At 45.4% G+C, this 14,690-nt stretch overlaps 1 protein-coding gene across 35 annotated transcripts in view; it reads left to right on the top strand.

Annotated features, from left to right (window-relative positions):
• The window catches only part of ARHGEF7 (Rho guanine nucleotide exchange factor 7), a 180,340-nt gene that overhangs the window by 80,641 nt on the left and 85,009 nt on the right, over window positions 1-14,690 (top strand). For 26 of the 35 annotated variants that reach the window (XR_002518551.2, XR_002518547.2, XR_002518548.2 and 23 more), the window contains 3 exons: window positions 394-478; window positions 4,584-4,714; window positions 12,598-12,799. Coding sequence is in view for 30 of the 35 variants with exons in the window: in XM_021929787.2 (XP_021785479.1) it covers window positions 394-478; window positions 4,584-4,714; window positions 12,598-12,799 (418 nt within the window). In the remaining 5 variants the exon portion in view is untranslated. The remainder of the gene's footprint in view (window positions 1-393; window positions 479-4,583; window positions 4,715-12,597; window positions 12,800-14,690) is intronic. The other 9 variants (XM_031655666.1, XM_021929790.2, XM_031655665.1 and 6 more) reach the window with 3 other exon arrangements.

A 14,690-nucleotide genomic window follows, 5' to 3' on the forward strand; every position in this document is an offset into this window, starting at 1 on the left:
CCTGGGGCCTCTGTGTTAATCTAAGGAGAGGAGGATTGAGCAAGCACCTCTGCTTAATTGCTGAATGCCAGCAGCCTGCTGCCTCTCCTGCCGCCCCCCCGCCGCCACTGGCCCTGTGAATGAGCTCACACTCCAGCGTGTAAAGAGGGGCAGGGGCGGGTGCTGGGTAGGGAATTGGCCTAATGCCGAGGGGGGACCCTGCGCCTAAGTAAGAGGATTCTGATTGAATTCTTACCCCAGGACTGAGACTGAGCGTGCTGGTCTCCCTGTCGCAGGTTGTGTGGTCTCCTTAGGATTTCAGGCTGAGCATCGTCACGTTGCTGGGAGAACATAGTTCATCCTGCACCCAACGTAAGACTCTACTAATTTTGCTTGTTTAATTTTTCCTTTCAGACGTTTGATGCAAATGATTTGTATCAGGGGCAGAATTTTAACAAGGTCCTCAGTTCCTTAGTGACTCTAAATAAAGTAACAGCAGGTAAGACTCTTTTTTTATTGAACTCGAGGGGGCGGGAAGACATACGGGCTGACACCTTTGGTTTTCTGGTTTTACCAAGGCCAGGGGAGCGTTACTGAATTTAAAAAATAAGCTTTTGTTGCATTACATTTTGATTGTTCCTTTTGCTGTGATGTTTTATTTTCCTTGTTGGAACAGAATCTTCTTTAAATGTTCTGGGATGTATCAGGTGTTTTCCTTTTTGTGGATGGAGAGATTTCTCACCTGAAGGTATAGCAGAAAAGTGTCTAGTTCTAATGGGAAGACTCATGGGCTGTCTTGGAGCTAGAAGCACCTTTCTCTGAGTTTTTACTGAGTGTATGCTGATTAAAATTTGTATCTAGTGAGCAGAAGTTTTGAGCTGTGACCATGATAAGGGAGTGGCTCGTGGATTGGCCTGTAAAGTCCACACCACCTGTCCAGGGCTCCTGAGGGCTATGGCACCCAGGTACATGGTGTGTGTGGTCCTAGCCCCTGTTAGTACTGAAGTGGAGAGGAGGTTTTGGGCCACAGCGAAGACAGGAGTCGTTCAGACAGGGTCCTCTGAGGGAAGGTGCATGTTGTCCATGATGCCAAGGTCCCCGGAGGAAATGCTCCATGAGCCCCGAGGAGCTCTTTCTTGGATCCCTGTGTGGCTCAAAAGGAAGGAACTTTTTAGTTGCTTTTTTGTTTAATAAGAGTAACTTTTTTTTTTTTTTAACTTAACCTTCACGGATGTTAAATATCAGATTAGTGGGGGAAAGTGACATGTCCTTTTCAAACAGAAACCTCTTGAGTTTATTTTGTCAGGGTCACTTCCCAGTTTGGTCTGGCCCTTCGGAGGGGGTGTATCTGCCTTGCTGCCCACCGAGGAGAGACTGGGGTTACGAATGCTTTGGGCCTGCAGTTCCTGTCTCTGGGAGGCTTCATTGGTGGTGCAGGGACTGTCCTTGGTGCTGCTCCCAGCACATGTGTGCTCTGACTGTTGTCTGGAAGCTGCTGCTGCTGCTGGTGCCCTGGCAGGAGGCACTGGCCCCCATCCCTGGGAGCAGGGGCAGACCCCAGGCAGAGGTGTGGCTGTGGCTGCGTGTTCACAGCTTGACTTCTGAGGTTTAAAGGGCTGTTCAGATGAAAGCATCTAGGAAACAAAAATTTACATGGCAGGATTATGAAGATGGATATAACTAATGAAACTTGTCACATTATTTAATGCCTTCTCTGTCTCTACAGTCTAAAAATGATTCTTTAATATGAACAAACGATACACTTGTCGAAAGTTACGGATGACACAGAAAAGGACATACATTTACAGTAGATCACTGGAATTTAATACAAGAAACACTGCAACAGATGATGTACAGAAGTGGCATATTCATGTGTCCTGACCACATGGGGGATCTGCCTGCAAACTCATATTCATCCATGCCTCAGTTTTGAATGACTTTTTATGGAGACAGGGTCTTGCTCTGTCGCCCAGGCTGGAACACAGTGTGTAATCTCAGCTCACTGAGGCCTCAGCCTCCTAGGCTCAGGTGGTCTTCCCACCTCAGCCTCCTCAGCAGCTGGGTTTGCAGGTGTGTGCCTCTGTGCCTGGCAAATTTTTGCATATTTTGTAGAGATGGGATTTTGCTGTGTTGCCCAGGCTGGTCTTAAACTCCTGAGTTCAAGCTATCTGCCCGCCTTGGCCTCCCAAAGTGCTGTGATGACAGGCATGTGCCACCATGCCTGGCCTCAATGATGTGCCTTATAATTAACGTAGGTCTCTGCGGCAGATGGGGCAATAGCACAGATACGTAAAATCTACAAGTAATCCTTAATTTGACTCTGCTCCCATCGAATACTTTTCTAGAGGTTGCTCACAGGAGCAGAAGATAGTAACTTTGAATTTCACTGTGGATGTTTTCTCTGCCTTCGTTGTAAGTGGGGGTGCTAATTAGGAAGAAGTGGCTTTAGAAGATGGCGTTAATTTGCACACTCAGTCTTGGGATGGTCAACTTTCAAGGTTTGAGATGGTAGGATTTACAAGTAAATAAGAGAAGTCAGAATCCAGTGCCTCTCGGGCTATTGGTTTTTACCTCTACCTTATGCAAATGTATTTCGTATATGTTCTTGGGTGTCATTGGCTATGTGTTGGATGTAAAATAGTTAGCTTTGTTCTTTACAAAGACAAATTTGGAAGTTATCAGATAAACTTTTAAGCTTTTAAACTATAGGAATGACCCCTCCTAGATGGAAGGAATGTTTTGCTTTTCTGTTTGCCCTTTGTTTTTGTTTTTGAAGTCAGTGGGAAGGCAATGCCCGTATCTTTTCTTTTCTTTTTGAGACAGAGTTTCGCTCTTGTTGCCCAGGCTGGAATGGCATGATCTTGGCTCACCGCAACCTCCGCCTCCTGGGATTACAGGCACACACCACCACACCTGGCTAATTTTGTATTTTTAGTAGAGACGGGGTTTCTCCATATTGGTCAGGCTGGTCTGGAACTCCCAGCCTCAGGTGATCCGCCTGCCTTGGCCTCCCAGTGTGCTGGGATTACAGGCGTGAGCCACCGTGCTCGGCCTTGTATCTTTCTAGATTTCAACTTTCCTTGATTGGCGAACAGTAAGACGGCTGCTGCAACCACAGTTACTGTGGACATTCTGAGGAAGACGTCTTTGTCTTTGTCTTTCTGCTTCTGTCACTTAAAACCATATGTGTTCTCAAGGCATTTAGTTGACTGTAACTGGCCTTTTAATTGGATAGAAGAAAGCTTGGTGATGGGGAAGTACAGAATGTCTTCAGGATGCCCTCCTCATATGAGAATTTCCTGAAAGGCTGGGGCCAGCAGAGCGCTGCAGCCCATGGCAGGGAGCCCTGTAGAATTTGCTGGAAATGCCCTTTTAGCTGGTTTTGTGCTGCAGGTTGCCTGAGACCCCTGTGTCCTCAAGTAGAACGTGCTCTATAGAGATTACTCATAACCTGCCCTCAGCAGGTCCTGGGAAGTGTAGGGTGCATGGGCCTGAGAAGAATTTAAGACCATTAGGATAGCAAGCCCACGTCTGTGGGGTCAGGCAGGTGGCGTGAAGGGAGGAGCTGGACGGAAGGGTGTGGGTGCTGGGTCCTCTCAGGACAGCCCCTGCCCAGCTCTGAGCCAGCTTTACCTGAGGGGATATAGACCTGGTGTGGCCACATCCTAAATGTGTTAAGAGCAGTGGGGAATCTGGGTTTTTGCTAATACCTTCAGACTTTTAGATTTTAAAATTCAGAATTTAGACTTAAAATTCAGAATTTTATCAGATGCTGTGTAAGCCAATCCAAACACTCGCGAGGAAGCTGGGACCTGGAGATTTAGGGTTGCTTTCATGGAAGGCTCCCTGGAATTTAGGACATGGCTGGCACGTGCCTCTCAGAACAGCAATTTTCCCAGCAAACTTTTTCACAACCTTGTTCTCTCTCTCTCTTTTTTAAATTGAGTCACTTTTAAGAATAAGTTGCTATTATTTGTTGGTTGGCCTGTGTGGAGTGTCTTATGAAGGGGGATCCAGAGAATAGAACTAAGCCTCTTAATGTCTGTTTAGTTTGATTCTGTCAACAACTTCATGAGGTGAGTAGAGCCTGTGCTGCCTTAGTGTTGGGGAAATAATCCTCAGAAGGTTCTCTCTGGCTGAAAAATACAGCGGGATTTTCTCTTTTAAATAAGAGTCTTTTCCTTCTGTTGCTTATTGCATGACACATCGTCCCGGAAAAGTGGGCACGTGGTGGTGGTGCGTTGGAGAATCAGTACTTGGTTGTTCTCTGTTCCATAATCGAATTTGAGAGGCTTTTTTTTTTTTTCCAGGTGAAGGGAAAATCTTAAGTTATAATACATTTCACAAACTTTTGGAAATTTTGCTAGAGAAGAACTGATTAATAGTTATCTCCAGATAATTTCTGGAAAGGTAGTTGGGGAATGAATGCAAGTCATTTATGTAGCAAAGAATTTGTTCTTTGTTTTCTGCATAAATGGACTGCTTTGTTGTGGTCTTTTGGTGTGTCCCTCTGTGCTGCCCTAGTTTTAAAGTCTAGTGTGTAGTGTGGGTGCGTGGTATCAGGCGCTCTCAGCTCTCTTTTTCTGTGTGCATGCCCTTTGCAGACATCGGGCTGGGGAGTGACTCCGTGTGTGCCCGGCCCTCGTCTCACCGCATAAAGTCTTTTGACTCCCTTGGATCACAGTCTTTGCACACTCGGACTTCAAAACTGTTCCAGGGCCAGTATCGGAGTTTGGTAAGTTTGAGAGATTTTGTTACTTAAATATGTTTGGGAAGGATATGAGTGTGTATGGATATATCTGGAAAGATACATAAGCCTCCATTAATGGTGTTAAACAGGGCGAAGTTAGCTGGACTTTGCCTCTGCTGCTCCTGTAATCGGGTTTGACATTTGCTCATTACCAGATTATCCAGATATTATGCCTAATGAGTGCTTTTGAGAAACGCGTTTGTTTTTAGGTTGTATTGTAAGACTCATGGCTCGCTATCTGGAGTGATGCGTGCTTTAAAATACATCCCTTGTCACTTGCATGGCATTATCAGCTATGCACATGTACAGAAATATGAGAATAAGAAATATATATATGTAGAAATACTCAGCTCTGTAAAGAAGAGATGGTTAAAACTAAAGAATCTGACTTTTTTTTTTTCTCTTCATGAAAGCATGGCTTAGTGTGCTTTACTAAGGCAGGATTTAGTTTACAGAGGAGGGAATCCCTTAGAATGGCTGATTGGGATGCAGAGAAAGAAACTTAGATGATTGAACAGTTGTTGTGGAGAGTGAAAAAATACTCTTTTATAAATGCTCAGGATACAGACTGTGAGGAAGACCCACGGAATGTAATAGTGAAGCTGAAAATGAGAAATTCAAGCCCTTAAAGCAGGGCTGCCTGGAGAGTGTTGGGGCAGAGCCAGGGCTGCTACTCCGTAGTCCTGCACCCTTCTCTGAGCTGCAGGCTGGCGTGCAGTGACTGATTGGCTGCTGGGGATACCACTGCTTTCTCGCGACGTCTTAGTACATTACTTTGTTGGAAACATAGTGATCATGTAAAGTGAGTCTAGAGAGAACCCTATTCTAGAGTCACTAAGGGTCCATGGATTTTCCTCTGCCTTAACATGGGAATATTGCTAAGTAAGCTGGTGGCCGTCCTCAAGAAATAAAAATTAATTTAGATAGAGTCGTGTTTTGTAGAGGGAAGTAAATTAGAGTGGTTTATGAAGCGTGTGTTAAAAATGGAAAGATACGCAAGGAATGTGATTTTTATGTTTCTGAACTTTTTGACCTCAAGCTCGCCATCATTGCTGTGTCTCCTCTTACAGGACCCCTGAGGGGTCTGACTGCTCCCGGCGCGGTGGGCGGTGGGCTGCGTGGCCTGAGTGCTGCAGTCCTCACAGCGGCCCCACGAGGCCTGGCTGTTGCTGTTTCCTGCTTTGCAGGAGTTTGCATTGGAGGAATTCTGTGGACTACCATTGGGAGCATTAGAATTCCACGTTAAGGAGAACTAAACAAACCACTCTAAACACACTTGAAATTAGCCTGTAAAACACCTGAGGAAAACGTAAGCGATAGCAGCACGCCTTGGGTAAAGCCGTGATTTGCTGTCTCACCCGTTCATCTGATTTTTTTTCTTTTTGAGTAGAGGACTGGATTACAAATGTATAATTTTAAGTAAAATAAAGTTAAATGTAGTGTTGGTAATCTTACTGAGATCCTAATAAGTACAGGATTAATTTTTCATTAGCTGCAGAAATTTCGTTATGCTAGCAACAAGACTCGCGCTCTCTGACCTGTGTGAAGTCTTTTTGGGGCTGATTGATGTTTTGATTGGGTGCTAGTGAGCTGCCTGCTCTTTGGTGGAATGTACCAAGACCTCTCTCAGCCATGCTAGGTAAGAATGAGTGTTTCTTTACCCTTAGGTTTTTCTGTGTGTAGTTTATCAATAGCACTTTGAGGTAGTTTCCTTGGATTAAAAATTAAAAACTTACCTTGAAACAAGAATGGCCAAACATTCCTTTGAAGCTGGGCGGTGGATGCATGGAGGGCTACCTGTCACTCTCTCCTTTTGTGTGCATTTGAATATTTCCATGATAGAAAGTTAAGCTAAAAGGCAACTTGCAGTTTCTGTTTTTTGTTTTTTTTTTTGAGACGGAGTCTTGCTCTGTCGCCCAGGCTGGAGTGCAGTGGCGCAATCTCGGCTCACTGCAAGCTCCGCCTCCCGGGTTCACGCCATTCTCCTGCCTCAGCCTCCCGAGTAGCTGGGACTACAGGCGCCCGCCACTGCGCCCGGCTAATTTTTTCTATTTTTAGTAGAGACAGGGTTTCACCATGGTCTCGATCTCCTGACCTTGTGATCCGCCCGCCTCGGCCTCCCAAAGTGCTGGGATTACAGGCGTGAGCCACCGCGCCCGGCCGCAGTTTCTTGAACATCAGTTTTGAGATCATATTAAACCTCAGCTTTGAGATTGCGTAAGATGCTTCCATGCCCCAGACGAGGATCTGTGTTCTGAGGGGCTGGTGCTGTTTACGCCCCTTTGCTCTTGTGTTGCTCCTTCATTACCTGCCTCCCTTTCAGTGTAAGAATGTGTCCTCCAGCCACCACTGCAGTTGCTGGTTGTTTTTATAAGCTTGTTTTTCATCTGTGAAACCGTCAGCCCCCTGCCCCAGGACAGGTTTCCTGCCTCGGGATATAGGCAGGCTTGAACAGTTTGATGTTGTGTTTACTGCTTTGCACTGCAGTGGAGGTTTTCTCTTGTCTGTGGTGCTTCTCCACCATTCCAAGGAAGGAACACTCGGGAGAGTTCTTACCCACTTCCAGAGGCTGAGCTACATCGAGCTCTGTATCCAGTTCGGCTCTGTGATGGGCCTCGGTGGTAGGCGCCAGCTGTAGGTTGAGGTATGGTTTTCCTCAGAGATAAGGCATGAGTTCATACTTCACTCTTAAGAACTTTGATCGACACCGCTGGAGTTCCTGGTGTCTCTGCCGTGCTTTTTAGGCTTCAGATGCTGGCTGCTGATGGGTACAGCCCTGAGTGCTGAATGCTGTTCTCAGAGCTTGGGGATGGCGTTTGTGAGGTGATTGTCCCCATCATCCTTCGTTTCTGGGAGGGGTGACTTGATTTCTTAAAGTGCTTCTTCTGCTTCTGGAAACCAGGGACCTGGACGTCTGGCACAGTCCTGATGCTGGCAGGTAGCCTTGGCTTTGGACCGGTCACTGAGTGTATTTCCAAGACATGCAAGAAATTATATCCAAATGTGTTGTACACATTGTTAAATATTTGTCAATTCGAAGGCTTCTTTTTTTAAGTCATGTTAACACATCTGGAAGTATGTGTATCTTATAGTTGATGGTATGCCATAATTTAATTGACAGTATTTGGTGGAATATAAAGGCATTGTCTAATTTTTGGCATCTTACATTGGTTGACATATTATGAGGAAACTGAAGCTTAGAGAAGATACTTACACAGGATCACGGCACTCAGAAATAGTCAAGTTGGTGTGAAAATTGTCTCAGTTCTTTGACAAACATTTCTCCTTCTGTGCAGGAAATTACAGGTGCTCTTAGAGAGTGGAGGAGAGGGTAGAGTTGGTGTGAAGCAGCACTCCAGAGTGTCCTGGTTTTGGATTGTTAGGATCATTTCAGAACATGGGATACAATAAAGTAAACAGCTGATTAGATGCAAGATACTGATGGGTGGTGCTTTGGCTCTAGGCATCAGAGAGAGGCCGTTAAGGAGCATGGTGGGCATAGATGACCGTACCCAGCCAGGTCACGTGTGCCTGGATGGGGTCTCTGTTCCCTTTGGGTTAGGGCGGTGGGGGAGCTGTCTTCACTTCTCTCCAGTTACTTCTCCTGACATGTAACATCCCTAGAAAAACAGTTCATGTGTTGTGTGCATGCAGCGTCGTGTATTGCGTGATGAAATTTTATACGTGGAACGTTCCTGTGTAAGCAGCTCCCAGATGAGGAGGCAGAGCGTGACCAGCCTCCAACCCCTCGATGGGGCTCGCGTTCCCCAAGGTATCTGCTGTCCTGATGTCTAATGGTAAAGAGGAGTTTTATCCATTTTTGTATTTTTTAGCAATGGGATTCTGTGGCATATCTTTTTTTTTTTTTTTTTTCCCTTTTACAACTGGCTTGTTTTTCTCAACTGAATGATTTAGACTCCCTTAAGTGTCATGTTGAGTCCAGACAGGTGACAAGCTACAGTTTCAGGAGAGCTTTTTCAAAAAGGGGGGGGAAACCCCACAATGATAAAATAGTGATGAAATACATCTCTTCCAGCTTCCTGTAACACTATTGACACTGAACAGAGCCCTCACTCCGTGAGCCGTGATTTTAGGCTGAACTTGGTAGTATAGAGTGTGTAGTTGGAATATAGCCTTTTCTAGGACATCCTTTCCCAGCCTGTCCCATGCATCTTGCGCCCTGATGGAGCACTTGTTGGCATGTTCTAAGCAATCTGTCTGGAGAGTAATAGGCAGAAAGAGGATTACAGAGCCCACGTGTCCTTCAGCGTAATGATTGCTGAAGGATGGAGGTATGTTGTATTGGGACGTTTCACCTGGATACCTGGATCTGAAACGGCTGCCTGCCCCCCGTACCTTTCCTTGGATTCGCCCCTCTCTTAGACGCCACCCTTCCTTTCTGGGGTGTTGCTTTGCTGAAGTAATGTCAGTAGAGGTGCCTCCCTCATCCCTGCCTTGAGTGTAGAGCGTGCCTGCATTGGCACACTCATGACTGTCATCCGTGCCTTGAGTGTAGAGCGTGTCTGCATTTGCACACTCATGTCCGTGCCTTGAGTGTAGAGCGTGCCTGCATTTGCACACTCATGACTGTGAGGTGGAACGCCGCTGCCTCTTGATCATACCTCATCTCCCCTCTGCTTCCATTCAGGCCCGCGCTGACCTCAGCCGTGGTGCTGGCTGGAGCCTCAGGGCTGGCCAAGGGTGACCCTGGGCACCTGACCTAGGGAGGGGCCTGCTGCGCCTGTGTTGCTTTGCTCACCACAGTTGTGTTGTGGCGTTGGAGCTCATCACCAGGCTGCATGCACTGTGAGCCTGTTTTCCACAAGGCCAGCGTGCCCAGGTGACGTTGGATTACTCACAGGAGAGTGTGGTGGCGATCACAGCAGACAGCTGGTGAGTGGAGATGGTGGTTTGCAAAAAGAGAACTTTACATAGCACAGTGAGCTCAGGTCACGTTTCACCACACAAGAGCAAGCAGCACGTGACAGTTTCTGGATGGGAGCTTCACTTGCGGTGGCAAACTTGACCCTGCCCCTTGTTGGTCACAGGGCCCAGAGAGCTTTGTGTCTGCGCTGGTGATTGTTCGCTAGCGCTTTTGTTGCCAAACAGTGAAGAGAGACTTCTTGATTAAATATGAAAAATGCATTAAATATTTCACTTACAAATTTGAATTATTAAATATATATTTATAATTAATACTTAATCTGTAAACACATTTAAATAGATAAGTATTAAATATTTTTGGAATATTACAGCTACTCCTTACTGAGGAGCTGTTGTGACCTCTTTGATGCTTTACCTTTTACAAATGTTTTTTTCGGTGATTTATACATGCACTTAGTTTAAAGTCAAGTAATTCTCTGAAACCTGCTATTAGGAAAAAACACAGTAGATTTGGCCACTTTTAATTTTTTTCCACTGGTTCTTTCTTCGTTCATTTTTATGGTACATAGTACATACGTATTTATGGGGTACACGAGCTGTCTTGATACAAGGTGTAATAATCGTATCAGTAACTGGGGACGTCCGTCCCCTCTAGCAGCCGTGACTTCTGAGTGCTGGTTCTTAAGAAGTGCTTTCTGACGTGGGTAGTTGTTAGTTTGGAGTCCTGTGGGGCTGAGGGGGCGACCTTGCTGGACGGTTCTGTTTGGCTCTCTTGCTCCTCTGTTGGTGCTTTGTAGGTATTTGCCTGTGTGTCTCTAAATAAAGTGCCCCCCTTTTTTTCTTAATTTGAAGTGATATCAATGTGGATTCCCACAGAGAAAGAGGGGCTGGTGCTGTTTTCCTCCCCTGGCCCCCTTTCCTGCATAAATGCCTAGGCCGGTCGTCCCCGTGGCTGAGTTCCACCATGCTTTCACTGAGATCCGTGTTCAGGGTAACATGACGAGGTGAATGCTATTCAGAGCAGAGCCACATTGTATGCTATGGCTGTTCTTACCCATAGCGTTTTGTTTCGGAGAATTGGTAATTCTCATTTCTTTAGTTTTCTGTGTACTTTTTGCAGGTTGCAGATCTAGTCCTTTGCGTATTTCTAAGGGTCTCTTTGACATTCAAATACGTTATTTTTTTGTCTTCTCTTCCTGATTAACACTCTTGGAGCCTGTGCCGTACTTTAAACTCCCTTGGTTGTGAGCCAGGCTGGCCGCACAGCTGCTGCCTCTGAGCCGCCTTCTGTTGTCACCTGGGACACTCGCCCTGACTGTGTAGCTCTCCTCTACCTCTTTCTCTTCAGTTTTTTTGTTGGTTAATCCCCCTGTTTTGGAGAAGCACCTTTTTAACTCCTTGAGAAAGGGGTGCATGGGAAGTAAATTTTTGAGATATTGTATATCCGCAGATGTCTGTTTTATTAATTAGTTTTTTGTCTTTAGTTTTCATAAGTTTAATTATGGTATGAGTTGGTTTGAATTTCTTTAAGTTTATACTATTTGGGGTTCACATAGATTCCTGGATTGGTATATTTATGTCTTTTGCCAAATTTGGGATATTCTGAGCCATATTTCTTACCCTGCTTTTCAGCTCTGCCCTCTTAGACTCAGCTTCTGAGACTGATACCAGTCTTTGAAGTTCTGTTATTTCCCACAAGTACCTGGGAGTGAGTGTTGCTGGATGGGGGGCTGATGATGGGCCTGCTAGTGGTAGAGCGGGGGCTGAATGTTAAGAAGTGTGGGTGGTCTCAGGCCTTCCCTATGGCTGGGTGGAGGGCAGGGAGAAGCCGGTGTGGGCAGATGGAATCGCCTGCTGCCACCTGGTGGGGATAGAGGCCTGGACTCTCTGCTGATGTCACTGGTGCTCCCTGGAGCTCTGGACACTTTGTGCAGTTCGTGGGGACACTGTGTTGCAGGTGGGCTGGGCTCGCCTACTGTCAGTGGTAGGGAAGTGGAATTTGGGCCAGGGCTGAGGTCTGCCAGGCAGCCCTTTCCTTGCTCCTGTGCCAGCACGAGCAGGCTTCTCCTGGGGTTGTCAGGCTGTGCCCTTTGATAGTTCTGCGTCTCCAGCCTCTCCGGAGCTCTGTCCAGGGCAGATGGAAATCAAAGAGGCCCCAGCCCCTCTACCTTCCTCTTTCTACCTTTCAGAAATCTGAAAATATGTACAGTTTTTGAGAAAAATGCAAATTAAAATATGAGGTACTATTTCTTCTTGTCAGTTTGGCAAAAAATGGGAATATTTGGCAATATTGAGTGTTGGTGGAAGTTTGAAATAAGAACTTTTAGATACTGTTGGTGGAGATGTTGCTTGGTGTAGTTTGTAGAAACCTTTTGGAGGACAATTTAAAAAAATATATTAAAAAGTTAACTGTAATAAATACGTCTTCTGACCAGAATTTAATATATAGGCTCGTTTACAGGTATATTCAAAGGTAGACATACAAATATTTTTAATGCAGCCCTGTCTACACAAGGAAAGCACTGTCTATGGTATATGGAAATATACTGGAAATAAATAATCTGAAAATCCACTAATGGAGAGTGGGTTCCGTAATGAATGCTGTAGTCATATAGCATAACATGAAGTGTTAGGTAAGCACCAGTAAGTACTGCCAGAGAAATGACCATGTTGTCTTAACTTTTGCGACTTGTGGAGAAGTATGTGTAGTGTGACTCTGTCTCCACGTACATGGATGTGTCTGATGATGTAGGCGTCACAGTGGCAGACCAGGACCTTTGAATGCTGTGAAGAGGGTGTTCTGTGGGGGCTGGAGTGGTGCTAGTGGTGGTCATGGTGCACTGGAAGGGAGGAAACTGAAATTTCTCTAAATGTTGTTTTGCCGTTGGGCAGTTACGCTACCTTTGTACTAGTAAAGTATGATCTGTTTTGTAATGACGTAGACTGTTCTTGGTATAATTTTTCTCCCACTCTTCCCCTTTTAGGACATGACCGATAATAGCAACAATCAACTGGTAGTAAGAGCAAAGTTTAACTTCCAGCAGACCAATGAGGACGAGCTTTCCTTCTCAAAAGGAGACGTCATCCATGTCACCCGCGTGGAAGAGGGAGGCTGGTGGGAGGGCACACTCAACGGCCGGACCGGCTGGTTCCCCAGCAACTACGTGCGCGAGGTCAAGGCCAGCGGTAAGTGGCCGAGCCTGTCCTGTGTGTGGCTCTTCTTTGCCATGAGCAGAAAGAAGTAAATGTACTTGACATAGCGTTTACTCTCCAGCTGGACCTGTGCAAATGACCTGGTCTTAGGATACGGTTTTTTGTTAGATGTAATGGATTTTCACCTCAGCCCCACACTGGGGCCCTGGCATCAAGGGCTCTGTAGTTACCAGGCAGCATTTCCTTTCGTCCTGGCATTTTTCAGATGTGAAGAGAAACATCTCAGATCTTTAATCATTGCAGTTTTACGGTGATAGAATTGATCCTCTTTTTTTGGGGGGGGGGGGGGGGGGCTAGTGTCAGGACTTGGAGTTGGTGATCCGCAGGCTGGATTTAATTTTTGTGGCTATGGGTGCTTTTGGCAGTGGCGTGCAGTGAGGTAATTTCTGTCATTTTCTTCGTGCTAGTGATAGTATTTTACAAATGCATTGCTTCCTTATGTTTTGTAGCTGTTCACATTGTTTCACCGGCTTTCCGATTTTGAGGCTTGTGTTCTTATGAAAGAATAGTGATCCTTGGCACGTGACTGTGGCTGCTGGGCTGTTGTGCCTGTTGTGGAAGCATGTGGGTGGGTGGGCAGAGGTGGGGGGTGGGATTTGTCAAGGGGGCATCATGTATGTAACTTGCATCCTGCCCTGTGGTGGAAAAACACCGTTGTATACTACCGTTCCTCTGATTCTGCTGGGGAAAGAGTGACTTAGAGAGAATAGCTGATACACAGGGAGGTGTGGAAAGAACGTGATGTAAATTTATAGCTCTGCTCTAGGGCTTGGGTGACTGAGCCTCAGAGCCACAGGTGTTTCAGATGGAAAATGAGGATGATCGTTCTCCCTTGTGCGGTCTTGTGGGGTTGAATTGTTAAGGTTTGTACTATGTATGGAGTCTGGCAGAGTAGGAGCTAAGGGAATGTTAATGGCTGCTATTGTTTTTCTAAGGTAGCAAGAAAAAAAGATTTACAAATGGGAATATGACAATTTTGATGTAAAAATATTTTTTCAGTGACCTGAGAAAACAAGTAAACCTCTCTGGTAGAATTTCTAGGAACACATGCCTATTCTTTTTCTATTGTATGTATACATACACATATATATAAAGCAGTTTGCCATTTTTAAATGTACTGTTCAGTGGCACTAAGTACATTCACATTTTTATAACCATCACCACTGTTTATCTCCAGAACTGTTTTCTTCTCAAACTGAATTCTCTTCCCATTAAACAGTCCCCTTTCCCCTCCCCAGACCCTGCCCTCTACCATTCTGCTTTCTGTCTCTGAATTTGATTACCGTTGGTGCCTCATGTAAGTGCAATCATTTTGTCTTTTGACTGGCTTATTTCACTCAGCATAGAGTGCTCAAGGGTTTTCCATGCTGTAGCATATGGCAGAGTTACCTTCCTTTTTAAGGCTGAATATTTCATTGTATGTATGTACAACATTATGTGTTGATGGGAACTTGGGTTACCTTCACCTCTTGGCTATTGTGAATAATGCTGCTAAGAGCATGGTTATGTAAGTATTTGAGTCCTTGCTTGTCAGTTGTTTTCTGTATATACCCAGAAATGGAATTGCTGGGTCAGATGCTAGTTCTGTGATTAAGTCTTGAGGAACTGCCACGTGGTTTTCTCCAGTGGCTGTGCCACATCACGTTCCCACCAGCAGTGCACAGGGTTCTGCTGCTTCCTGTGTTCTCGCCAACTTGTTTTGTGTGTGTGTGTGTGTGTGTTTTTTTTTTTCTAAATAATAGCCATGCTGTTGAAAGTGAAGTTGCTACTGTTTTTGGTAGTTGTTAATAATAATTTAAAAGGCAGTATTTTTTATTGTAATAAGTCGACTTGGGCAGAATTTTTTTCTGGCTGCTTGTTATGT

The sequence above is a fragment of the Papio anubis genome, chromosome 15 (genome assembly GCF_008728515.1).
Source record: "Papio anubis isolate 15944 chromosome 15, Panubis1.0, whole genome shotgun sequence".
Classification (NCBI taxonomy): Eukaryota; Metazoa; Chordata; class Mammalia; order Primates; family Cercopithecidae; genus Papio; species Papio anubis.